The sequence below is a fragment of the Poecilia mexicana genome, unplaced genomic scaffold, assembly GCF_051168715.1.
Source record: "Poecilia mexicana isolate PSO_F unplaced genomic scaffold, ASM5116871v1 scaffold_9, whole genome shotgun sequence".
NCBI lineage: Eukaryota > Metazoa > Chordata > Actinopteri > Cyprinodontiformes > Poeciliidae > Poecilia > Poecilia mexicana.
Window position 1 is genome coordinate 598,276 of NW_028263378.1, and position 22,012 is coordinate 620,287.

The following is a 22,012-nucleotide window of genomic DNA, read 5'->3' on the forward strand; positions in this document are numbered from 1 at the left end:
GTCCTTCACTCTGTGTCCTCCGGTGTCCAGACGCTGCCCATCACCCGCCGCCCGCCCCTCTCCCCTGTCGCCCCCTGCTGGCCTTAGTGTTAGCTGCAGTGTCTCTGCCGCCTGTTAATGTGTGTGTGCGCCTATCGTATGATCTATTGTAGGATAGGAAAAGTGGTAGAGCAGAGCCAGAGTCCCAAACCTCTTTTAGGTCCATCACTTCGACCTCCGACCTCAAACGCCGTTTGGCCCCCGGGGACGCCACGGTAAGGACACGAAGACCACCTGTCCTGTCTTCCATCGCTTCCTGTCCGTCCCCTCCTCTTCCTCACTCCTTTATTTTCCTCCTTCTTTGTCCCTCCCATCAGCTCGGTCCTCTCCTGACCTCTCTGTCCCCATCACATCTGTCCCACCGTGAGACAGAGAGACAGGCGGCGTGTTGGACGCCTGCAGGCAGTCAGGTCCAGCTGTAGTCCCACACTGATAGCGTCGTCTTCTTGCAAAGGAGAAGGGAAGAGGGTCAGCCTGTGTGGTGTCCCTTGTCTGTCTCGTCTGTCTCTTCCTGTCCTGTCCCTCTCTGTCTCCTCCACTAACGTCCAGCCTCTCGTCCTCAGGTCGCCCGGCGGAGACGTGTCTCTGTCCTCTAACCCGTCTCTGTTTCAGACTCTGGCACCGGCTCTCCTCTGTCCTTTCTGGTGTCCTCCTGTCCTCAGTTGCATGTGAAGACAGAGACAGCTGTCCTTTCAGGGACGGATGCGGCTGCTGGACCGACTCATTTCTCTTTACTTCCTATATGAGTGTTTTTCTCTCAGTGGGTTTAAATGGTGTCCAGACTGCAAACACACACTCTGCCTCTGTCCTCCTCTGCAAGCACGACCGACTATAGCCTCACACACACACACACACACACACACACACACACTTCCTGTTTGAGCAGACAGACTCCAGGTTAGAGCGAACGGCTTCATCAGCGGTGGTGGAGAAACCTGCTCTACTGGCTGAGGAAGACTCCAGCCGGGAGGAAGAGGAATCTGCTTCCTTTGATCCGGTTACAGACCGGATCCGCTGCCGTATTATGGAATGGATGGTTTCAGCTCCTAATGTTGCAGGCCAGAGAACCGGGCCGGGTCAGAAACCGATGGATCAGTAACAACAGGGCCTGTTGCTATTCCTGTCAAGTCTCATGTTTTTCCGGGAAACTTCAGCTTCCCTTCTGAAGCTGCTGCTCCCGCGACCCGACAAGTTGACCAGCAGTTGGCTGGAAGATCTGCTGCGCTATGAACAAACCGTCCATCTCAGCAGCAGCAGCAGCAGATTTTCCCTTTGAGGACACACTGCCCCCTACAGCCCTGTGCTGGTACTGCAGGTCACAAAACATTAGCTGCTTCATGGAGGCGAGACGTTCAACAGGTTGGATCTGGAGGAACCTGGACATGAGGCTGATGGACATCAGTGAAGCTGCTGCAGGACATCTGGCTTCTTCCACCACTGCTGATAGCCGTTCAGTAGAGAAGCTCTGGATCAGAACCGACCCAGAAAGAGTGAGCTCAGGCAGAACCTGCGGCTGGGTCTGCGTCCATTTCACATCTGTTTTTCTGTCTCTCCCTGTTTTTGTCCCTCTGCTGTAGCCGTACCCGACGGACATCACTGGCCAGCTCAACCTATCGGATCCCTCCGTCAGCACGGTGGTCTGAGAGAGAGAGGCGCAGAGGGCGAGCAAGCTGCACTGCTGCTGCTGAGCCACACACACATACACACACACACACCCCTTACGTCTTTATATCTTCACGAGGACTTTGCATTGACTTCCATTAATTTCTCATGCATTTCTGTAGCCTGACCCAAACCTTAAGACAGCACTGCTCTTCATGGGGCCCTGGGCTTTGGGCCCCATGAGGAGCAGTGGGTCCTCACAATGTAGGGAAAATGGTCCTTATAAGGTGAGAAATCCTGAAACACACACACACATACGCTCACACATGTTGGTGTGGGGACATTTCTCAAAATGTCCCCACACCAACATGTGTCCTCATAAGGACAGGTTACCCTACGGTCCTCACAGTCATAGCAATGCACACACATGCTCACACACACACACACACACACACACACACGCATTGCTCCACTTGTAGCCACCAGCTTCCTGCAACCAATCTTTTATTTTGAAAGACGTTGTATAGTTCTGTTCCCGTTTCCTCTCACACACATATCAAACGTCCCAACCAGTTCCAGAAGCAGCTTAAACTGGTTTTTATGGTTGTAGCTCATAAATCCATCAATGCTGTTTCCTTTAAATATCAACAAGCACTTCCCTGCTGTGACCAATCAAATCCCTGGGCTTTGCTAAGTGGGTGGAGCCTCTGGAGAAGGAAGGAAGCAGCTGTTTCCTCTCCAGTCAGCCTGCAGCGCCACCTACTGGTCTGGGAGCGCATTGCTCAGCATTCAGAAATAATTCATCTTTAGATGAAACTTTAATAACCAAACAGAAAAATTATTTCCTGTATCGCGACTAGAAAGTTTCACTTGCAGATTTTGCCTCCAGCTGTTTCCTCATTTTGTTTTCAAATAATTTTTCAGCATCTTATTTTATTAGACATAATTAATTTTATTATATAAATATTGAAGTTTTTATCCAGAGTTTTTAGCTCACAGTTTTATTTCTTGGCAATGTTATTGACTCAAATCCCCAATTAGTAATTCTGAATTCCCCTGTAGCAGCAGCGCCCTCTGCTGGCTGGTGTCCAAACAGACGCCTGAAGATAAACGGCAGAGCTGCAGGAGTTTATTCACTTAAACTCTGCTCAGGTTATTATTTTAGATAACTATTAACAGTTTCATGATTAATCAGATACGTTTTAACTTTAGAAAATAATTTAATAAATTTGTGTATTTAGCATCTCGTTTCTAAGGACTAAATTCCCAGAAAGTCAGGATAACTTTGTGTTTTTTCAGTTTTTTGACTCATAATAATGGAATTTAAACAAAGATGCTGATTTATTGCCATCTTGTGGTTCTGATCTTTATTAAATCCAAACAAAAAAAAGATAATTTTGCTGCTTTTGACCTGAAATCATAAGAATCTCTGGAGTCCTCCCTGAATGGAAACTTCCAACCCAACATGGCCGCCTGCTTTCTTTCTCATTTCTGTCTCATTAAATCCGTCCCACACACCAGCCGAGAATTCAATCAGAACTGAGCCCAGCAGAACCGGGTCGGGTTGGACCCAATGCCAATGCAGATCCCATTCAATTTAAAATGAAGGCTTTAGCCTGAAACAAGCTAACCTTCAAGCAAACCTGAGGCTCCGCCCACTTCCGGCTGCCGTGGCTCTGCTGAAGCCAGGGACGGTCCGCCTCCTGCTGGACGTTCACTGGTTTCCAGTCTGGAGGTCGCCTGGGCCGGCGTTTCTTGGATCAGGTTCCTGGAGGTTTGAATCAGCCTGCAGACGCATTGGACTGTGATTGGACTGGGCCACTATCTGTTATTGTTATTAATAAGTTTAATAAAGCTACATTTTTCCAACTGAAACCGTTTTAACCTGCAGCTCAGAGACAAAAGAAACCAGTCTGGAAATGATCAACGTGACCTAAACTAGGATTTTTTTCTGAGGTCAGTATGGCTCCTATAAAAACGTCCCCCCTGGGGTGTTTTTCCCTTTTTATTGAGTTTATAAATCAGCTGTGATCACCAACATTTGGCTTTTCTGACCAAAGAAAAGAAGCCTTGTTTTGAAGGGTTTGTTGTTAGTCGCAGTTAATTGACAGACACCAAGTAAGCGACATTTTAAATTCTAAACCCGTTTTTTGCTACACGTTTAGCATTGAGATGCAACTTTAGGCTAACATAGCTTTCCTGACAGGCTAACTCCTGTTAGCACAACTTGAACACACCACCAGTCTTTTCCGATCAGATCGCGCCTTCCTGCTGCTGTTAGTGGATGTAGCTGTGTGTCAGATTTATCAGTGTATCAGAAACACAATTCAAAGGTTCTGGCCAGAACTTTGGTATGGAATTAATTGAATTACAATTTTTAACTCTTTAAAAGCTGTAATTGATTAAGTCCTGGCCGTACAAAAAAATTCCACAGTGAAAATCTACAGTTAATGTTACAATCCCTGCAGGTGTGTAGCGCTGACGTCACTACCGGTGGTAAATGAAGAAATATGATGGACTCTTTGGCTCTTTGCACGTCAGCTTCCACATTCGGGGAAAAGCGGTTCGGTCGTTTCCCGTCTATTGAAAATGTAATTTTACACTCGGAGCTGCAGGGCTTGGCCAAGGTAACAGATAATGATGAACATTGATCTGAAGCCCCAACAAGTCAGCTGGAGAAAGGTTTTAAGATGTTCACCTCGTTATACATTCATGGATATGTAGGTGAGTTTTACTTTCTTTAAACTTTGTGGCTAACATTAACCTTAGCTTATGCTAGTAGGCAATATTCTCTGACATTTTTCTTGTAAAAATGTACTATTTAGGTATTTGAACATTTTAGTCCATTCTAACAGACAAATGTTTCTACCTTATTTTGTACTTATTTTCAAGTATATTATGTGTTTCTTGTCGTTAGTGTCAAACAGACCAAGTAACGGGGAGGTTCCGGTTCGGGCCTTTTGCTTCAGAACCATGAGGAAACACAACAAACCCCATAGCTTCACCGCAGAGCAGCTCTGGAGTCAGAGTTCGAGTTCAGCTGGCTGTTCGGGTTCAAAGTTGTTGCTTTGAGAAAAATATGGCCGTGTTCCTTAATGTCTCCGTGTTATGTAGTTTATTACCTTTGCATGTTTCTTGTTCAGAGCTCAGATAGGACGGTGTTTACTGCAGTGTGTTCAGGCGGATCAGTCGCTCTGCTCTCTGGTTCCCATAAACTCTTTCAGGCTGAATACAGAAGTGACTCCATGGAAATAACTCAGGGAGGCTCCTTTATTTACCTCCTTCTTTAGGCTGAAGAAGCTGATCCGGAGTGAAGTGAAGGCTGCAAACTTTGTGTTGTGCAGCGTTAGTTTTAACTGGTAGCGACGAATATTTACAAGCCACCATCTTCTTAATTCAGGATCGCTTGGAAATCCATGAAAACTTAAAAGCCCCTTGTATATGAAAGACAACAATGTTCATATTATTGCTTTTATTGCGTCTGGAATACGACTTAGTCTTTTCTAGCTGTCATGGTAACTCAAAGCGGATGTGACGTCAACGCCGTAAGTGCAAAGAGCCCATTTGTTGCTGCTTTTTCGCCGTTCATCTCGTTGCGGGTTTCCTTTAGACATGGAAGAAAAGTTTTTAACCAGATAATCCCAAACGATCCGTGGGGATTTTCCTTTCTTACTGAAGGAGATCAGGTCCGAAGTTTAAGGAGAGCTTTTTAAAACTGACTGTAAAGATTGGAAAACGTTATTTTTGTTAAAGCAGAACTGTCTTTTTTCAGCGCCATTCTGAGGCGAAACATGTTTCGGTTGTAGATCTGCAAACTGATGCTTCGGTTCTTAAGGTTAAAAACTGATCAAATATATTCTGAAATCAGGATCGTTTCCGCCTGGAAGCGGAAGCTCCGCCCACGGCACAGCGTGGTGCAGCAAAACCTCCAGAGTCTCCATCCGGACCGAACCGAACCGTCTGCAGGCTCATTCAGCCAGTCGGATGTTTTCCCGGTGAGTCCCAGCCGGCCCGGAGCGCTCGGAACCGGGTCGGTTCCGGTGCTTCACCGATCCGAAACAGAGAACCAAAATATATTCTGAATAATTCATTTAACCACAACATCAGTTATTGGATATTATCACGACAATCTTCTGAAGGGAAGTAAAACTATTCAATCAAATGGTTCCGTTCAACTGTTGCACTTTTTAAATGTATCTTATGATTCATATTTGATTTGACATTTTTTTGTATTTTTTTTTTCTGATGAAATATTTCCGAATTTCACTTGAATAGTTTTTTTTTAATATAATGCACTAAAAATTCAGCCAATATATTTACTTTGTTTGTTTTGTAAAACTTTATAAAATGTTTATTTAAATTTTCGTACCAGGATTATAAAACTACCTTATTAATGTGATTACAGTATTATGATTAAATGGAGCAGACATTTTATGACCGCAATTTTTAATTCTCCTTGATTAAAATTATTGTCATTTAATTTTCTAATGTAAATTATATAATATGCTATGTATTCCTATAGATATACTGATTGTATATTTATTTGTATTCAAATTATCATTTGATTTTCATAGTTTAAATTTGACTAAGTATTTAAAACTTGAACAAACTGTAAGCATCTAAAATGTTGAAAGTCAAGAGATCTCCTGAAATTATATATTTCTTATTGAATTCTGTATTTGAAGTTATTTTCACTTTGGTTGCGTCATTCTGGCTAAAGTTGGTAAAAACAGTTTAACTGTTTAAAGGATTTTTAAATTGGATCCTAAAATCTGAGTCTGAACGTCGAATTACTGAATAATCTGATCGATTTTCTACTGTTTCAGTTGCACTGAAGTAAATACAGGAGCTGAGAAGCAGCTCGTTCCGATGGATATATTCTGATGTCACTCTGTGATGTCACTTTGTGATGTCACTCTGCGACGTCATGTGTTTTTGTAACCAATCTAGAATCAGCTGATCTGAGGTCAGTTTGTGACTGTAGAAGAAGTTATTTCCTGTCTGTAGTTTTCCGTAGATGATCCGTCACGACGCTCTGTGATTGGCTGGTCCTGTGGTCACATGACTCGCTGTAATCACAGAAACCTCATTAATGGCACTTCAGTGTTTGTTGTTCCTGAGCTTGATGTTGATCCTGTTCAGCTGTGAGTCTGCATAAAGAGTTTACAGTAATAAATATTTATTTCAGTTTAAACGGCTCAGCTTCCTTTTTGTGTGGATGGAGGAATAAAAACACAGGAAATGTTTCATTTTATGCTTTATGAAATTCTGTCAAATACAAATTTCTCCTGCTTATTTTTTCAAAAATATATTCTGTTAACATTTTCCCATTTCATTCATCTTCACATCGGTACATATTTAGGTGTTTAAAAGTTTAATCAGATGAATTGATTATTGAAATAATTGTCAGCTAATTCGGTAGCTGATTGATGTTTAACTGGATCACAGACTGGAAACAGAAATGAAACCAAATCTGTACAAAATGTAGAAACGTCTTCCAGTTACGGTAAAAAGTTTCACCTGGTTCACATTCTGTAAAAACCTACTAAACATCTTTTATATCCAGTTATTAATCGGTAAATAATCCTCTGATCAGAAGTCCTGATACCTTAGAAGGATTTTTAGCTGCAGATTCATAATTTCCTACAAATGTTCACTAAAGGAATGCTGCTGTTGACTTGTAGCCAATTAGACCTATTATTATTTATTTGAATTTATGTATTTTTAACTTTGTATTTATAAAAGCCTTTAATAAAAAAATCTGCAGAATTTCTTTTATCCGATTAACAATAATAACTAAAACCATGGTTGGTTGCAGCCTTACAAGCATTAATGTTTCCTGAAAATCACAACAAACGTTTCAAGTTAAAAAGGTAAAAACAAATTTAACTCATCATGGATGATGAATCCTCTGGTTGTCATGACAAGGTAAGAATAAAGTCAATCCTTGGTTAAAAAATAGAAAGTACACCAAGGTAATATTATATTAGATGCTAGATTAAAATCATTTTAGGATGTTATGCCGAAAGGATCTTAATCTAACCTGATGTGACGTCCAGCGTCGCGTCGCCTCCCTTCGTCACGTCTACAGGCCGACCTCTGACCTCTGACCTCCCATTCATCAGCAAAGTTATGGAAAAAGCTGTTTAAACAGTTAAATAACTTCTCTGAACGATAACCGCTTTGACTCCTTCCACTCTGGTTTCTATGGTTACCACAGCACGGAGACGGCCTAGTCAAAGTGTTCAATGATGTCTACATAAATACAGACTGGGAGAACCACAGTGCTGGTTCTGTTCTGGTTCTGTTGGACCTCAGTGTTGATCAGGACATTTTACTGAATCGACTGGAGAGTTGGGTCGGACTCTCCGGTCCAGAACTCCACTGGTTTGAATCCTACATAAAGAACAGGGATTTCTTTGTTTCAGTCGGAAACTTCTCATCAGAGAGGTCAAAGGTCACATGTGGGGTACCCCAAGGCTCAATCCTAGGACCCCTTCTTTTCAATATTTATATGCTCCCACTGGCTCAGGTTATAACAGGAAATAAGATTAGCTACCGTAACTATGATACACAGCTCTACATCACGATGTCACCAGGTGACCTTTGACCCCATCCAGTCACTGAACAGATGCTGAGAACAGATAAATGTGAGGATGAGACAAAATTTTCTCCAGCTGAACAGAAACAAACTGAAGTTATTATCTTTGGACCTAAAGAGGAGCGAACTAGAGTTATAGATCTAGAGTTATAGATCTAGAGAAACTCATCCAGGTGTTTATCTTCAGTCGCAGCTGCTGCAGCGCCCTCTGTGGTCCGCTCTTTCACCAACATGAGACTCAGAACTCCACAGTAACTCCACTTTCTACAAACGGCCTGACTTCAGGGAATGAGGCGCTCCTCCAGTTCCTGCACTGACGTGTTCATGACCTTCAGCATCTCTTCAAGGGACTGTCGACTCTTTGAAACATTGTCTTTAAATTTGTTTTCCAGCTGACCGTTGTTCTCCTGTTGAATTAATGCAGTCATCCTTAAGAAATATTATTGACGTTTGAAGGAGTTTTCCAAGTATATGCCTGAGTCCAGGTCTGCTAATGAGACGGGAGCATCGTCGTTTCCTCCCAGATCTCCTGCAGCCTCATGCATAAGACCAGAACAAGGAGCGGCTGATCGCGCCCCAGGTGGCGTTGTTGGCAACAAACAAAATTAATTATATGGTCAAACCACTGAATGCCACATCCACATAAAAAGGATAGTTTGCTCTTCGATCTTTTTCTATGCTTCCTTTCAGATTTTGGTAACTTCATTTGTCTTTTTTGGCCTTATTCTTCAGCCTATACCCAATCTTATCTTTGTTTTCTGTATTTTCAACTTTTTTCCAACTGGGTACACATACAGACTTCCAGGATCAACCTCAAATATCCAGTTACAGACCATCAGGTACGTGTTCTCAACTTCTCCATCCTGAGACGGATGATGGTTCTGATGTCTTTTCCTTAATTAACTACGTAAAATTTCTGAAGAACTTCTTCCAGTTTTTGAACATTTTCTATCCACTTTTTCTGTTCGGGTGAGACTCATCTTTGACTTTTTCCCCAATCACAAAGCTTCGTGCGTCGTACTGTGGGTGGCTGAATGTCTGTGTTTTTGGTTGGTCTGATTGAAACAGAGCCCAAGACAAAACTTCAAGGTCCTGAAACGTTCCCCCTACTTCAGGAAAACATTCCTTCAGGTCTTCTGGTTCAGTGAATGGTTCTGGATCTGTGGGTCAGTTTGGATCAGACACTAGGAGGTTTTCTATAAATAATTTATCTGGTCCGACTTCACAGGCCACAATTTGAATGTTTTTTTTGTAGTTTTATTGGTTTGCTCGATTATTTCAGACACTTTCTGATGTGAGTTCTGCCAGTTTCATCTCATTATCTGGTTTGGCTTTTCTTCTGTGTCCAACCAGAGCTCTGCTGTTCTCTGTCAGAGCTCTGGTGCTTCAGGGATCAGCAGATGCAGTATTTTGTTAAACTCCTTGACCCTCTGTCTCAAACTGTGGTCCCTGGACCACTGGTGGTCCGCGGGCGCCCCCTAGTGGTCCGCGCGGTTCCGTCACGTCAGGTCAAAGTGCGAGACTCCAGCTAGCTTACCAAAGGACTGTGTTAAAAATAATGGAGGAAAACTGAATTAAAACCGGGTCACTCAAAAGAATAGCTGCAGATACTGGTGGAAAGAAAAGCTCCAGGAATATTATACGGCCAGAGGAAGCTGAAGCTGCTGGATTTACCCAGAGCCTAAGGCTTAACAAGGCAGTTTATCAAGATTCAGCCAAAGTAATGAAATAACTGACAGCAGTCTGATTTTTATTAATGTGTTTCTTCTTATTGAGCAGTGAAAGTCAATAAAATGTGTTTCATGTCTTTTCATCCTTAATTTTTCTTAGATGAATGGCGGATTTGTTTCGTTTTTTCTGTCTTTTGCCTTTTCATGTTTATATTGTTGAAATGCAAAGGTTTCTTTTATGATTTATTTGGGGGGGAGAATTCTAGACTTTTCCAAGGTGTTGGGGGGGGGGGGGGTGCAGACATGCGCTAAAGTTAAAACTATCATTAAAACTAGCATAATTAAACTAATATTCCCAACAATATGCATAATATAAGAGTAGACGCCGCATTGGCCGCTCTGGCGCAGGAAACGGCGGCCATCTTGGAGAGGTCGCACTCCTGCTTGGCTAAACCAAAACAGCAGCAGAAGCTTCAGCACCGCCGGATATTTTTGTTCATATCGACGGTCTATTGTCGTGATATTTCTGGGGATAAAGTTTCACAAGTAAGATGGACATATTACCGTTTATATTTTGTGAATAGAATATTACTAAACTGTATTTATGTCCACCGGCAAAATGCCAGCTAATATTAGCTACAGCGCTACCAGGTTCAGCTATGAAGGCGAACCGAGATATATTAGGGAAAATTAGAACATTTTAATTATTCCCTAATATTGATTTAGATTATGCGACACAAGGTGGCAAAGACTGTTATTTATGTGTGATTCTTTCACTCTGTCTAAAGTAAGATGGTTTTAGTTTTGAAGATTTCATAGAGACACGATGTGAGGAAGAGATGGATGAACATGAATAAAACCTACATAGACATGATGTACCTGATGCATATAATTCAGTATTAATCATTATCTAATCATCTTTATTTCTTTATGATTGTATTATTTTGTGTTTGTATATTTATATAAATATGTATTGATATTACTAAATAATTAAATAAAAACTTATGACTGATTGTGTGCTTTGTAAAATGCTCATCATACATCAATATCAAAATATTCGATTCCGAGTCTATTCTGTTGTCCGCACTAAGAATATTTTAATATGCTAAACCATGCATCAGTCAATTCCAAAATACCTAAAATAATAATGTCCTTGTAAATGTGCCTATGGCAGCTGTTTGAATAAGGCTCACAGCGAAAAGTCGTGAAAATCTGTTCAGTATTTAGCGAGTTATGATTGATTAAATGCGCTGATACGTCACTGCTCCTGTCAAACAGGACGAAGCTGAAGTTGGCTTCCGATTCGGGAAATGGCTCGAATCGGAAGCAGAAACTGTCCTCTGGCGATGATCAGAGGAGGTTTTACACAGAGACGTTCATAAAATAACGGTAAGATTATTCATAACTTCATCAGAAAACAGGTCAGCCAAACAAAACATCCAAACCATTTTTCAATGTTTGACCTTAATAAATATTCTATATTGCAGTTTCAATTCGTTCATCTGGTCAAAGTTAAAATATGGATTTGATATTGGATTTATTTATCTGACTGGAATCAACCTCACCGCATCACTGGTTCTGGTTCTGGTTCTGGTGAGTTGACCCAGACCTGGCCAGCCTGAGGTGTAAGTGAGATCTGCCAATGTGGAAAAGATCCGGAAGTGACATCATTCCCACGATTCCAGTGGCCTGGAGTCCCAGGAAGAACTTCTGTCTTGTTTCATTTCGTTATCAAATCCTCTGTTCTGGGGGAGAATGTCAGGAACCTGGAATTTCCTGGAACCTCCTGGAGAGCCTAGAGAACCTGGAATCTCCTGGAGAACCTTGGGAGCTTGGAATCTCCTGGAACCTCCTGGAGAACCTGGAATCTCCTGGAACCTCCTGGAGAACCTTGGGAGCCTGGAATCTCCTGGAACCTCCTGGAGAACCTAGGGAACCTGCGGAAGCGGAGCCGCTGATGGGTTCAGCAGCTGCTCCGCTCGGACCATCCAACTGCTGAGAATCAGACCGGAAACACGGACAGAACTCCTTCAAAGTAAAAGCTGTTTGCTGGGTGTTTCATTTCTTCACCTGTGTGTCTGACTGGAGCAGAATGGGACAGCGGGGTTCTGCCGGGAGGAGCTGAGAAGGTTCTGGACCGGAACCAGAAGAACATGAAATAACCTATTAAAACGTTTTAATATTAATTAAAATGGTTCAAGTGTTAATATCATTAAATTATTTTAAATGGTTTAATTATTATTCAAGTTGGTTAAATTATTAAAAATTAATATTTTGATACTTTTTTTTCTGGTTTCGTTGGAGGTCGGGATGAAAACCTCCAGGAATCAGCGCAGCTCTGTTTTATTTTGAAGGGTCAGACCGGAAACTGCGAGTTGCATTCTGTCAGACCTAACCTGGAGTGTCCGCTGCGGTCCGGCTGATTAGAACCGGTCCCGGACTGTTTGTATCAGCAGGTTTCTTGGGTTTGGACCCATTTTTATTTTTTGGTTCTGTTGGTTCTGTTTCCGGACTTTTTCCGAACTTTTGTTGTGTTTACTGGAAGTTCTGGTCAATTTTCCCATTTTTCCAGAGTTCGGTTCGGTATTTCCTGCTGGACCTGACTGGAATGTGATTGCGAGTTCTGAAGAGAAGAACCTCAGTCAGAACCGGTACCAGCTCTGAGCGGACCTGAAATGCTGGTTCTGCTGGTCCTGGTTCTGGTTCCGGAGCCGCTCTTCTGCCGGGGCGCTCCTCCGGTCCGGTCCTCCATCCCTGACCCGATTCTGAACTTGGACCTGCTGGAGGAGCCGGGAGGCGGCAACGGAACCGGGTTCGGGCGCTGCGGACCGTGCGACCCGGAGCTGTGCCCGGAGCCCCGCGGCTGCCGGGCCGGCCTGGTTCCGGACCGCTGCGGTTGCTGCGCGGAGTGCGGGAACCTGGAGGGCCAGGCCTGCGACCTGGGGGCCCGGGCCCGGTTCTACGGGCTGTGCGGAACCGGGCTACGGTGCCAGGCGGACCGAGCCGCGGGAGGAAGAGGAGGAAGAAGAGGACAGGAGGAGGAAGAGGATGTGGAGGTGTGTGTGTGCGAGCAGCAGGGGGCGCTGTGCGGCAGCGATGGAACCACATACCTTAACCTGTGTCGGTTCCGAGAGGCCGCCTTCTCCGACCCGGAGCTCCGAACCGCGGGGAGGGGTCCCTGCAGGACAGGTAGGCCCGCCCGGCGGAGGGATACCAGAGAAAATAGTTCAGAAACTTTAGAAAGAACCTTGAAAAAAAAATCCTGGAAAATTCAGAATTATTGACAAACCGAGATTACATTGGGAGATGAACTACCCAGGAGATTGAAACTACAACCTGACCAACTACCAGCTAATTACCAGCTAACAACCTGACCAACTACCAGCTAATTACCAGCTAACAACCTGACCAACCACCAGCTAATTACCAGCTAACAACCTGACCAACTACCAGCTAATTACCAGCTAACAACCTGACCAACTACCAGCTAATTACCAGCTAACTACCATGTAACTACCAGGTAACTACCTGACCAATTACCAGCTAATTACCAGCTAACAACCTGACTAACTACCAGCTAACAACCTGACCAACTACCAGCTAATTACCAGCTAACTACCATGTAACTACCAGGTAACTACCTGACCAATTACCAGCTAATTACCAGCTAACAACCTGACTAACTACCAGCTAACAACCTGACCAACTACCAGCTAATTACCAGCTAACTACCATGTAACTACCAGGTAACTACCTGACCAATTACCAGCTAATTACCAGCTAACAACCTGACTAACTACCAGCTAACAACCTGACCAACTACCAGCTAATTACCAGCTAACAACCTGACCAACCACCAGCTAATTACCAGCTAACAACCTGACCAACTACCAGCTAATTACCAGCTAATTACCAGCTAACAACCTGACCAACTACCAGCTAATTACCAGCTAACAACCTGACCAACAACCAGCTAATTACCAGCTAACTACCAGCTAACTACCTGACCAACTACCAGCGAATTACCAGTTAACAACCTGACTTACTACCAGCTAACAACCTGACCAACTACCAGCTAATTACCAGCTAACTACCATGTAACTACCAGGTAACTACCTGACCAATTACCAGCTAATTACCAGCTAACAACCTGATTAACTACCAGCTAAGAACCTGACTAACTACCAGCTAACAACCTGACTAATTACCAGCTAACTACCAGCTAACAACCTGACCAACTACCAGCTAATTACCAGCTAACAACCTGACCAACTACCAGCTAATTACCAGCTACAACCTGACCAACCACCAGCTAATTACCAGCTAACAACCTGATTAACTACCAGCTAAGAACCTGACTAACTACCAGCTAACAACCTGACTAATTACCAGCTAACTACCAGCTAACAACCTGACCAACTACCAGCTAATTACCAGCTAACAACCTGACCAACTACCAGCTAATTACCAGCTACAACCTGACCAACCACCAGCTAATTACCAGCTAACAACCTGACCAACTACCAGCTAATTACCAGCTAACAACCTGACCAACCACCAGCTAATTACCAGCTAACAACCTGACCAACTACCAGCTAATTACCAGCTAACAACCTGACCAACTACCAGCTAACAACCTGCACAACTACCAGCTAATTACCAGTTAACAACCAGCTAACTATCCCATCTCACTAGCTAACTGGCCACATAAGAACATGCGGCGGGCTGGATTTGGCCCCCAGACCTTCAGTTTGACAGATGTCATCCAGTTTGAAGTTTAACGGCAGATTTTTTTCATTACAGACTTTTATTTTGAAAGCCCCCTGCTTCCTCTCATACCATCGGTGTCTCCTGTCCCTTTCTCACCTGTCGGTCTCACCTGTCACCCCCAGCCCCTGTGATCAAGGTGGCCCCCCAGGATCAGGTGAACGGCAGTGGCAGCATCATGCTGTTCCTGTGCGAGGTGTTTGCGTTCCCCATGGCGCTGGTGGAGTGGAGGAAGGACGGCCGGGACGTCGTCCTGCCTGGAGACGACCCCCACATCTCTGTCCAGGTAGGCTCCGCGCCCTCTTAAAGCCACAGCGTCCCGTTCCCTTGGAGACCGGTTGTCCTCTGTCCCCAGGCCAGGGGCGGGCCTCTGAGGTTCGAGCTCTCCAGTTGGCTCCAGATCGAGGGGGCGGAGCCTGCAGACTCAGGAACCTATCGCTGCATCGCTCGCAACGAGCTGGGATCAGTCTCCGCCTCGGCTGTACTGGGAGTACTGGGAGCAGGTGAGACACACCTGGGAGGGGAGGAGTTTATCCTGTCCAACCTGTCCTTCCTGTCTGTGCGTCCAGAGGAGCTGTCATCTGAGAGGAAGCAACTGCTGGACGACCTCTGACCCCTTGGTGATGTCGCTTCCTGTCAGCAGACCCAGTCAAAGCATGATCACAGACTTTTATTTTGGCAGGGCAACAGGATGTAGATCTGAGGGGTTTATGGTGGAATTCAGTTTTTCAAAATAAAAGACCCAGCAGCTATTTGGGAAGACTTCCTGTCGAGGCGGCACTGACTTCCTGTCGTTGGAATCTGCTTCCTGTAAAATCTGATAATAAACCAGAAAATAAATTTTTTTGTGTTGATCTTTTTCCTCAAGAAGGAATTTTTCTTCCAGACTCAAACCTGGAAACCATGGCAACCATCTTCATCCTCCTCCTCCTCTCTCCGGCTCAGGCAGGAATCCATTAGACTGGAGCTCCCCTGGACCCTTTACTGGTTTCACTGGGAGGAGCTGAGACAGAACCTACAGGTAGTGTTCACTGACCCGGTTCTGACCCGGTTCTGGAGGCTCGGCTGTACAACCAGCAGCTGGCTCCAGTCAGTTGGCTTTGATCTGATCTGAGGATCTTAACTCTGAGGTCGGCCTCCACTCAATCATCTGGTTCTGATCCAGACGGCCTCCACACACACACACACTCCCAACCAGGTGACTGTTAGAGCCAGCTGTTCTCCAGCTGAGGAAGAGGAGGAGGAAGTCCAGCTCATCTGATCTCAGTCCAGAATGCTGGCTTGTTTCTGGTGACTCTGCCAACGGTGACCTTTGACCCTGATTCTGATCAGGACCTTCATGGACAGAATCCGCCGAGGCGTTGAGGGATCCGTTAGGATCTGCTCTTGGTTTATAATATAAAATTGTAACACTTCAAGAGTTTTTAAACTCCTGATTGTCTTGTTTCACTTTGTCTCGTTTATGATCATCAAGACGGCCATCATAAATAAAGCATTTAATATAAACACAGAGCTATACGTTTGATGGGTCATTTTAATCAACCTTCATTCCGTCGGAAGCAGGTGTTCTGCACCAGATGTTTGGCTGCAGTGTTCCTCCCCGCCGGCAGGTGGCGGCAGAGCCGTTGAACCAGATGGAGAACCAGATGCAGTCTGCTTATCTTTAGCAGAGTTAGCTTGGAGGACGGAGGTGAGTTCGGTGAAATGATAAAAGAAATTATAAAGTTTTGATTCATATTAATGACTGCATTAACGGATGGGAGCAAGAGAATAAAACCATCCGCCTGAGTTTGTTCATATCAGTGTTTTCATCCGGTTGTTTTTAGCTCCGATAGCTTCCAGGTCTCTGTTTAAAATCCAACCATTTTAAATTTATTTGCTTTTTTAACTGGTCGTTTCTGTAGATATTGTGATGGTTATTAGTTGGTAGTAAATGTTAATTTGTCCCCGGTAGTTCGGCGTGGCTGTGAGGACAAAAACGTTTCTAACTTTCTATAAAGTTGAAGAAATGAAGAAATACTTTGAGAGAACAAATCCAGGATTTTCTGCAGTGCTTGGTTTAAACTAATACATCTGGTCAATCAGTTGATTTCTAGTTAAAATGTAATGAATGAGTCTGCTTGAAGCTGATGGTTTAATGAGAATGAAAGTCTTTGTCTTCCTTGGAGGAGCAGAGGTCAGAGGTCATCATGGTCAGACAAACCAGGAGGATGGAAAGGTGAGAGAATCTGGATCTGCTCCATCAGATTGCTCCTGTTTGAACTCTGACCTCTGTCTGTTCTGCCCTCCCCCAGGTGTTTCCTTCCTGCAGCGGGAGGCGGCGTAGCGAAGGTTCGATTCCCTGCAGGTCCTCCAGCTCAGCAGGTGTGTAAATCAAACTCGCCCTCCTTCTGCTGATCCGCCTCACCGCCTGAACCGCGACTCCTGTCCTGCAGGCACCAGGAAGCTGTGACGCCCGGCCTCACAGCAGTCCCACCGCCACGAGGGAGAAGAGAGCAGCTGATGGGCGGAGCCAGGGAGGTCAAGGGTCGGATGGAGGTTCAGGAGAGGCTCAGCTGAAGAGAGTGCGACAGAATGGGTCAGTTTGGTTCTGGATGAGGCATGAAGACAGAAAAGCTCATCATTCTGAACCTTCAGCCGCTAAAGGTTTATTCATAGTTTTTCCTCCAACAGTCAGAATCAAAGTTTTGTTTCCTGCAGAACTGAGGCGGCTGCAGCTCTGGCCAATAGGAACAAAGCCCCCGGGTCATGTGACCCAGCAGGAGGTGAGTGAGTGCAGCTTTAATCAGAGATTCATGAAGCTTCAGGATTCACTGATGCTGTTTCTGTTCTTCAGATGGTTCTGGTTCTGACCAGCAGGGGGCAGTAGAGGACAGCCGAGCAGCTCAGGTGAGGAAGTAAGATCCTTTAGGGTCCTAGGATTGTTGGCATGTTACTGACATGTTGTTAGCGTGTTCCTGACGTGTTGTTGAAACGTTGCAGCTGCAGAGCGTGGCCTCCCTGAAGGTCACCATCCAGCAGAGCAGCGACAGCCGAGAGTTCGGTCTGGCTGACAGGAACTCCGCTGCTCTCCACTGTCATGTCTGCAACCTCACCTGTCGTTCTCTGCAGGTGAGAAGCACACCTGCCCTTCCTCCACGCTGCTCCTTCAAAATAAAGGAGCTGTGAAGAAAAACCCAGAGTGCTGTTTAAAGTGGATGCCATGTTGGCTTCATGCTTTAAGGTGTCGGCCATATTGATAGAGGCAGGTTCATGAAACACATGATGTTTTAGAAAACTGAAGTTTTCTGAATGACAATGAACAATGAAAGTTAGTTAAATAATAAAAGTTCATTTCAGTTCTATTAATCATAATCATTGAGATGAATGTTAAGATGTAGTTTATTATCAGTTAATTACTGATAATGAACTACAAAATTAGAAACATCCCATAATTCTGTGTACAATGAGCCAGCCAGTTAAGCTAAATGTTTGCAGAAGCTCTTTGTGTGTTGTCCAGGTGTTTCAGGAGCACATGTCAGGGCGAGAACACCTGAGGAAGCTGCAGGACATCACACAGAGCGTCCAGCTCAATGCCGGCCCCCTGCTGGACAGGTGCGGCTTCGCAGGGTTTACTGAGGCTTTAATGTCCAGAACCTGCAGTAACAGTGTCTGCCTGCAGGGGGCGTCGGCCACAGGCACATCGCTGGTGTGACACCTGCCAGGTCCACTTCAGCGGTGACATCATCGCCCACAGACGGACGGAGCAGCACAAGGTGAGAGCAGGAAGTCTGAGAGCGAGCTGCAGGCAGGAGGCTCCCTCACCGGGGTGTGTGTGTGTGTGTGTGTGTGTGTGTGTGTGTGTGTGTGTGTGTGTGTGTGTGATCCAGGTGTGTAAGCAGCGGGGGCGGCCCTTCTGTCCGGTCTGTCAGAGACACTTCAGGACACCCAGGAAGTTTGTGGAGCACATAAAGTCTGTGGAGCATAAGGAGCAGGTCAGCAGGGGGCAGCAGAGAGCCACAGCTGATGACGTCATCACCTGTCTCCAGCTGATTACGTCATCACCTGGTCTCCAGGTGCAGCTGGGAGACGAGCAGGATGAGGAGCTCATCACTGTGGACGCTGTGGGCTGCTTCGAGGAAGAGGAGGAGGAAGTAGAGGTGGTAGATGAGGATGAAGAGACGGCGCCGTCTGAGGTTCAGGGGTCAGAGGTCAGTGCTGCTACAGCCTGCGGCTCTAAAACCTGGAACAGATTCTGGTACCGAAACAGTCTTGTCTCCTACAGACTGCTGATGCCAAAGAAGAAGAAGAAGAAGAAGAAGAAGACGAGTTCGACTCCCAGCTGACTTATGGTAAATATGCCAGTGGCGCTGCAGCGCCCCCCGGTGGCGGCCTGCTCTCTCTATATGTGATGAACCCAATCAGAACCGGGTCTAATGTCTGAGCAGGAAGCAGCTTCGTGGTTCCGGTTCGCGGCTTCGTCTGTCGGCTCTGCAGCAAATTCTTCTACAGAGAGACGGCAGCAAGACACACACACTGCAGGACACACACACACTTCCTCAACCTGCAGGTAACACACACACACACACATGTTTGTTTTGCTATCTTTGTGGGGACTTTCCATTGACTTCCATTCATTTCTACAGCCTAAACCTGACCTTTACCCTTTTCCTAACCCTAACCAACCAAAACTCAATTCATACCTTAGCCCTAACTCTGACCCCTGACCCAAAAACAGGGTTTCCCCTCGTGGGGACCAGGCTCAGGTCCCCACGAGGAGCGATTGGTCCCCACAACGTAGTATAGTCAGGAAAATCGTCCCCACAAGGTATTACAAACAAACGCACACACACACACACACACACACACACACACACACTTCCTGACCAGAAGTAACCCAGTCTGGTGATGTTTCGTCTCTTCGATGATTTCTGTCAACGGTTCTGGTTCTGTCCGGAACCGGGTTGGTGCTGACCTTTGACCTGGGTTCCAGCAGTGATGGAGCCTCCGTGGCTCCGTGCGGGTCGGACACCTCCAACAGCCGAACGCCAAACCATAAGCAGGCTGAAGTCCTGAAGCGTTTGGTTTCACCAAAACCCAGAACAGAAATGTTAATGTGGGCCCAGTCTGGTGTCAGAGTAAAGGTTCTGGGACCAGCTGCTGGGCCCAGTCTGGCTGATCTGGACCTCTCTTTCTCTCTGAGGTTCTGCTGAGGCCCGATTGGGTCGGACTGGACCAATCACATGTGATGTTTGTTTGTTCCAGAACCACAAAGCTCAGAGACGAAGGGAAGAGGAAGAGGAGGATGAAGACAGGTTTGCCCTGACCTCATGACTCCATTTCCCAGAATGCATCAGAGGATCGTGGCAACATCATGATGTTCTGAGAACTCCTAGTCTCCACCTGGTGGCCGCTACAGGAACAGCAGCTGTGTCCCTTAAAGGAGCAGAGCGCTGACTGAACGCTGGGCAGGACTGGAGCTCCGTAGCTTCAGTTTATACAGCAGCAAAATCAGCAGGTCAGAGGTCAGAAGAAAAGCCAGCAGCTGCTTCTACTGGTTCTCCTCATGTCCCACTAGAGGAGGCTGGTTTTCAGACCTGGTTCTGGTCCGGCTGGAGGAGTTTCCAGCTCCAATCCTTTAGAATAATGATCAGAACTTATTGAAATGAGATTAAGTTGAACGTCTTCTCACACCGATCATCACCAGAAGTCATTTTTACGATTTCTTTTTGCAATAAAAAAGAAACACTAGCATTAGTAGTTAGCATTGCAGTGCTAACTGATTTTCATGAATTTCTGAGAAAAACTGCAGGAAGTGACGGATCTACTGTGATGAAAACTGATTTGATAAATAAAATAATACTGAAAGTTTCCATTTGTGCGTCCAGAGGGCCGCATGAGGAGCTACGGCGGGCCGGATTTGGCCCCCGGGCCTTGAGTTTGACACCTGTTCTGGATGATCATTTTTATTAATGTAATGGATAGTAAATTATTTAAAGTTGTAAATTGAAATTTGTAAATAATTTGAAGTTAATTTGCAGATTTATGGATGTTTGTTTTAATGTTTATTTTTAGTTTAGTTTGAAGGTGTTTTTACTTTGTAATGCTTGTTTTGTTTTGTACCTGGCAGGCTGCCGTAGCCAATGAGGGCAGGCCTTACAGAGGCCTTCAGGTGCATCATGGGAAAAAGACAGAACCTCAGCCTGGTTTGGCTGTTTGCATCTTTTAAAGCTTAGATTTTGTATTTTAATGTTTGTGTTTAGTTGCCATGGTGATGATGATGATCTGGATCAAAGAAATAAAACACTGAAAATCGTCCGTCGTTACTGGATGAATGAATGAATGAATGAATGAATGAAGAGCTGCTGCTGTTAAAGTTCTTATTTTGAAATTAAAGAGAAAATTGGAGTTAAAACTGAACCTGGATTTTCTAAAGTTGTTTCTTTTTCATGATGTTTTTATCTTAATATAAAAGATTCAATATGATTCAGTGTAATTACAGTAAAATGAATAAAATATGAGCCATAATGTCACTGAAGGAAACGATTCCAGACTTTCCCATCGTGTTTCTGTTCGATGGAGAACCTGGAGAATCCTGACCGGGATTCAGACCCACAACCTGCATTAAACCAGCCGGTAAACATTTACATTATTTACATTCAATGTAAATATTTACATGTATTTTATCAACAATAAACCAATCATGATGTTTCAGTAAATTAATCCATGATGTTAAAGTTTTAATGTTTGCCGTTAAAAGAAGGAATCCAGTTTAATGAATGGGGCTCCTGTCCCTTTAACTGGGAATGTCTGCTCTATTAATTACAGATTCTTCTGCTTTACAGTCACTGCTCAGATTTACTATGAAATCAGAAAATGCTAAAAATCTGGTTATTAAAAGAAGAATATGTTGGGTGTCTCTGTCAACCATCTTGCAGCCAAATTTGTTCTTCAGTTGCACTCAGGAGCCACAAATGGCCCCCGGGCCGCACTTTGATCACCCGTGACAGAACCGAGCATGTTTTTCACCACCGGGGGGCGCCCTGTGCCGCTGCGAGCAGGAGTTGAGGTCAGAGGAAGAGTCAGCATCATCATCATCATCATCATCATGCCTAAACTGAGCCGGACTCGAACCTGCATCCGGAGCCGCAGAGCCGAACCCGGCGGAGGAACCGGCAGATCAGCTGAGCTCCTGTCCGCGGGAAACGCGCTCCCTGAGCCGGCCACTCTCAGCGCGGAGAGTCGGTCCGGATAAATCCTGCCAGGAAGTTCGGAACCGCGGTCCAGATCTGAGCTCGGTTCATGATTTAAAAGTTATAAATTATTAATTTTCAGAGAATAATTAAAAAATAAT

General features: G+C 44.9%; 3 protein-coding genes and 1 long non-coding RNA gene across 7 annotated transcripts in view; all 4 read left to right on the forward strand.

The window, feature by feature from the left end:
- grin1b (glutamate receptor, ionotropic, N-methyl D-aspartate 1b) overlaps positions 1 to 3,516 on the forward strand; it is a 46,127-nt gene extending 42,611 nt beyond the window's left edge. Inside the window, exons 20-21 of the mRNA XM_088008434.1 lie at positions 153 to 254; positions 1,617 to 3,516. Of these exons, the coding sequence (XP_087864560.1) occupies positions 153 to 254; positions 1,617 to 1,682 (168 nt within the window). The 3' untranslated portion in view covers positions 1,683 to 3,516. The remainder of the gene's footprint in view (positions 1 to 152; positions 255 to 1,616) is intronic.
- A 533-nt stretch (positions 3,517 to 4,049) lies between these two features.
- On the forward strand, positions 4,050 to 6,835 carry LOC148157554 (uncharacterized). Its single transcript, XR_015764185.1, has 2 exons — positions 4,050 to 4,365; positions 5,510 to 6,835. It is a non-coding gene; the product is annotated as an uncharacterized LOC148157554 (long non-coding RNA).
- Positions 6,836 to 11,542: 4,707 nt separating this feature from the next.
- On the forward strand, positions 11,543 to 16,191 carry LOC106932563 (kazal-type serine protease inhibitor domain-containing protein 1). 2 transcript variants are annotated; one of them, XM_015011339.2, is made up of 4 exons: positions 11,543 to 13,101; positions 14,805 to 14,965; positions 15,035 to 15,182; positions 15,249 to 16,191. In XM_015011339.2, exons 1-4 carry the CDS (start codon positions 12,588 to 12,590, stop codon positions 15,290 to 15,292), a joined length of 867 nt encoding a protein of 288 aa, XP_014866825.2. In that variant the 5' UTR covers positions 11,543 to 12,587; the 3' UTR covers positions 15,293 to 16,191. The 2 variants fall into 2 exon arrangements, with proteins under 2 accessions (XP_014866825.2, XP_014866824.2); XM_015011338.2 differs by having other exon boundaries at positions 15,035 to 16,191.
- Positions 16,192 to 16,291: 100 nt separating this feature from the next.
- ciz1b (cdkn1a interacting zinc finger protein 1b) lies at positions 16,292 to 21,078 on the forward strand. 3 transcript variants are annotated; one of them, XM_088008544.1, is made up of 14 exons: positions 16,296 to 16,369; positions 16,854 to 16,897; positions 16,974 to 17,043; positions 17,115 to 17,257; positions 17,380 to 17,444; positions 17,516 to 17,568; positions 17,662 to 17,790; positions 18,179 to 18,273; positions 18,341 to 18,434; positions 18,549 to 18,653; positions 18,735 to 18,869; positions 18,944 to 19,010; positions 19,107 to 19,228; positions 19,924 to 21,078. In XM_088008544.1, the coding sequence occupies exons 2-14, from the start codon at positions 16,869 to 16,871 to the stop codon at positions 19,990 to 19,992; spliced, it is 1,176 nt and encodes a 391-aa protein (XP_087864670.1). In that variant the 5' UTR covers positions 16,296 to 16,369; positions 16,854 to 16,868; the 3' UTR covers positions 19,993 to 21,078. The 3 variants fall into 3 exon arrangements, with proteins under 3 accessions (XP_087864672.1, XP_087864670.1, XP_087864671.1); XM_088008545.1 differs by having other exon boundaries at positions 16,328 to 16,369; positions 16,848 to 16,897; XM_088008546.1 differs by lacking the exon at positions 19,107 to 19,228 and having other exon boundaries at positions 16,292 to 16,369.
- The last annotated feature ends 934 nt before the right edge of the window (positions 21,079 to 22,012 follow it).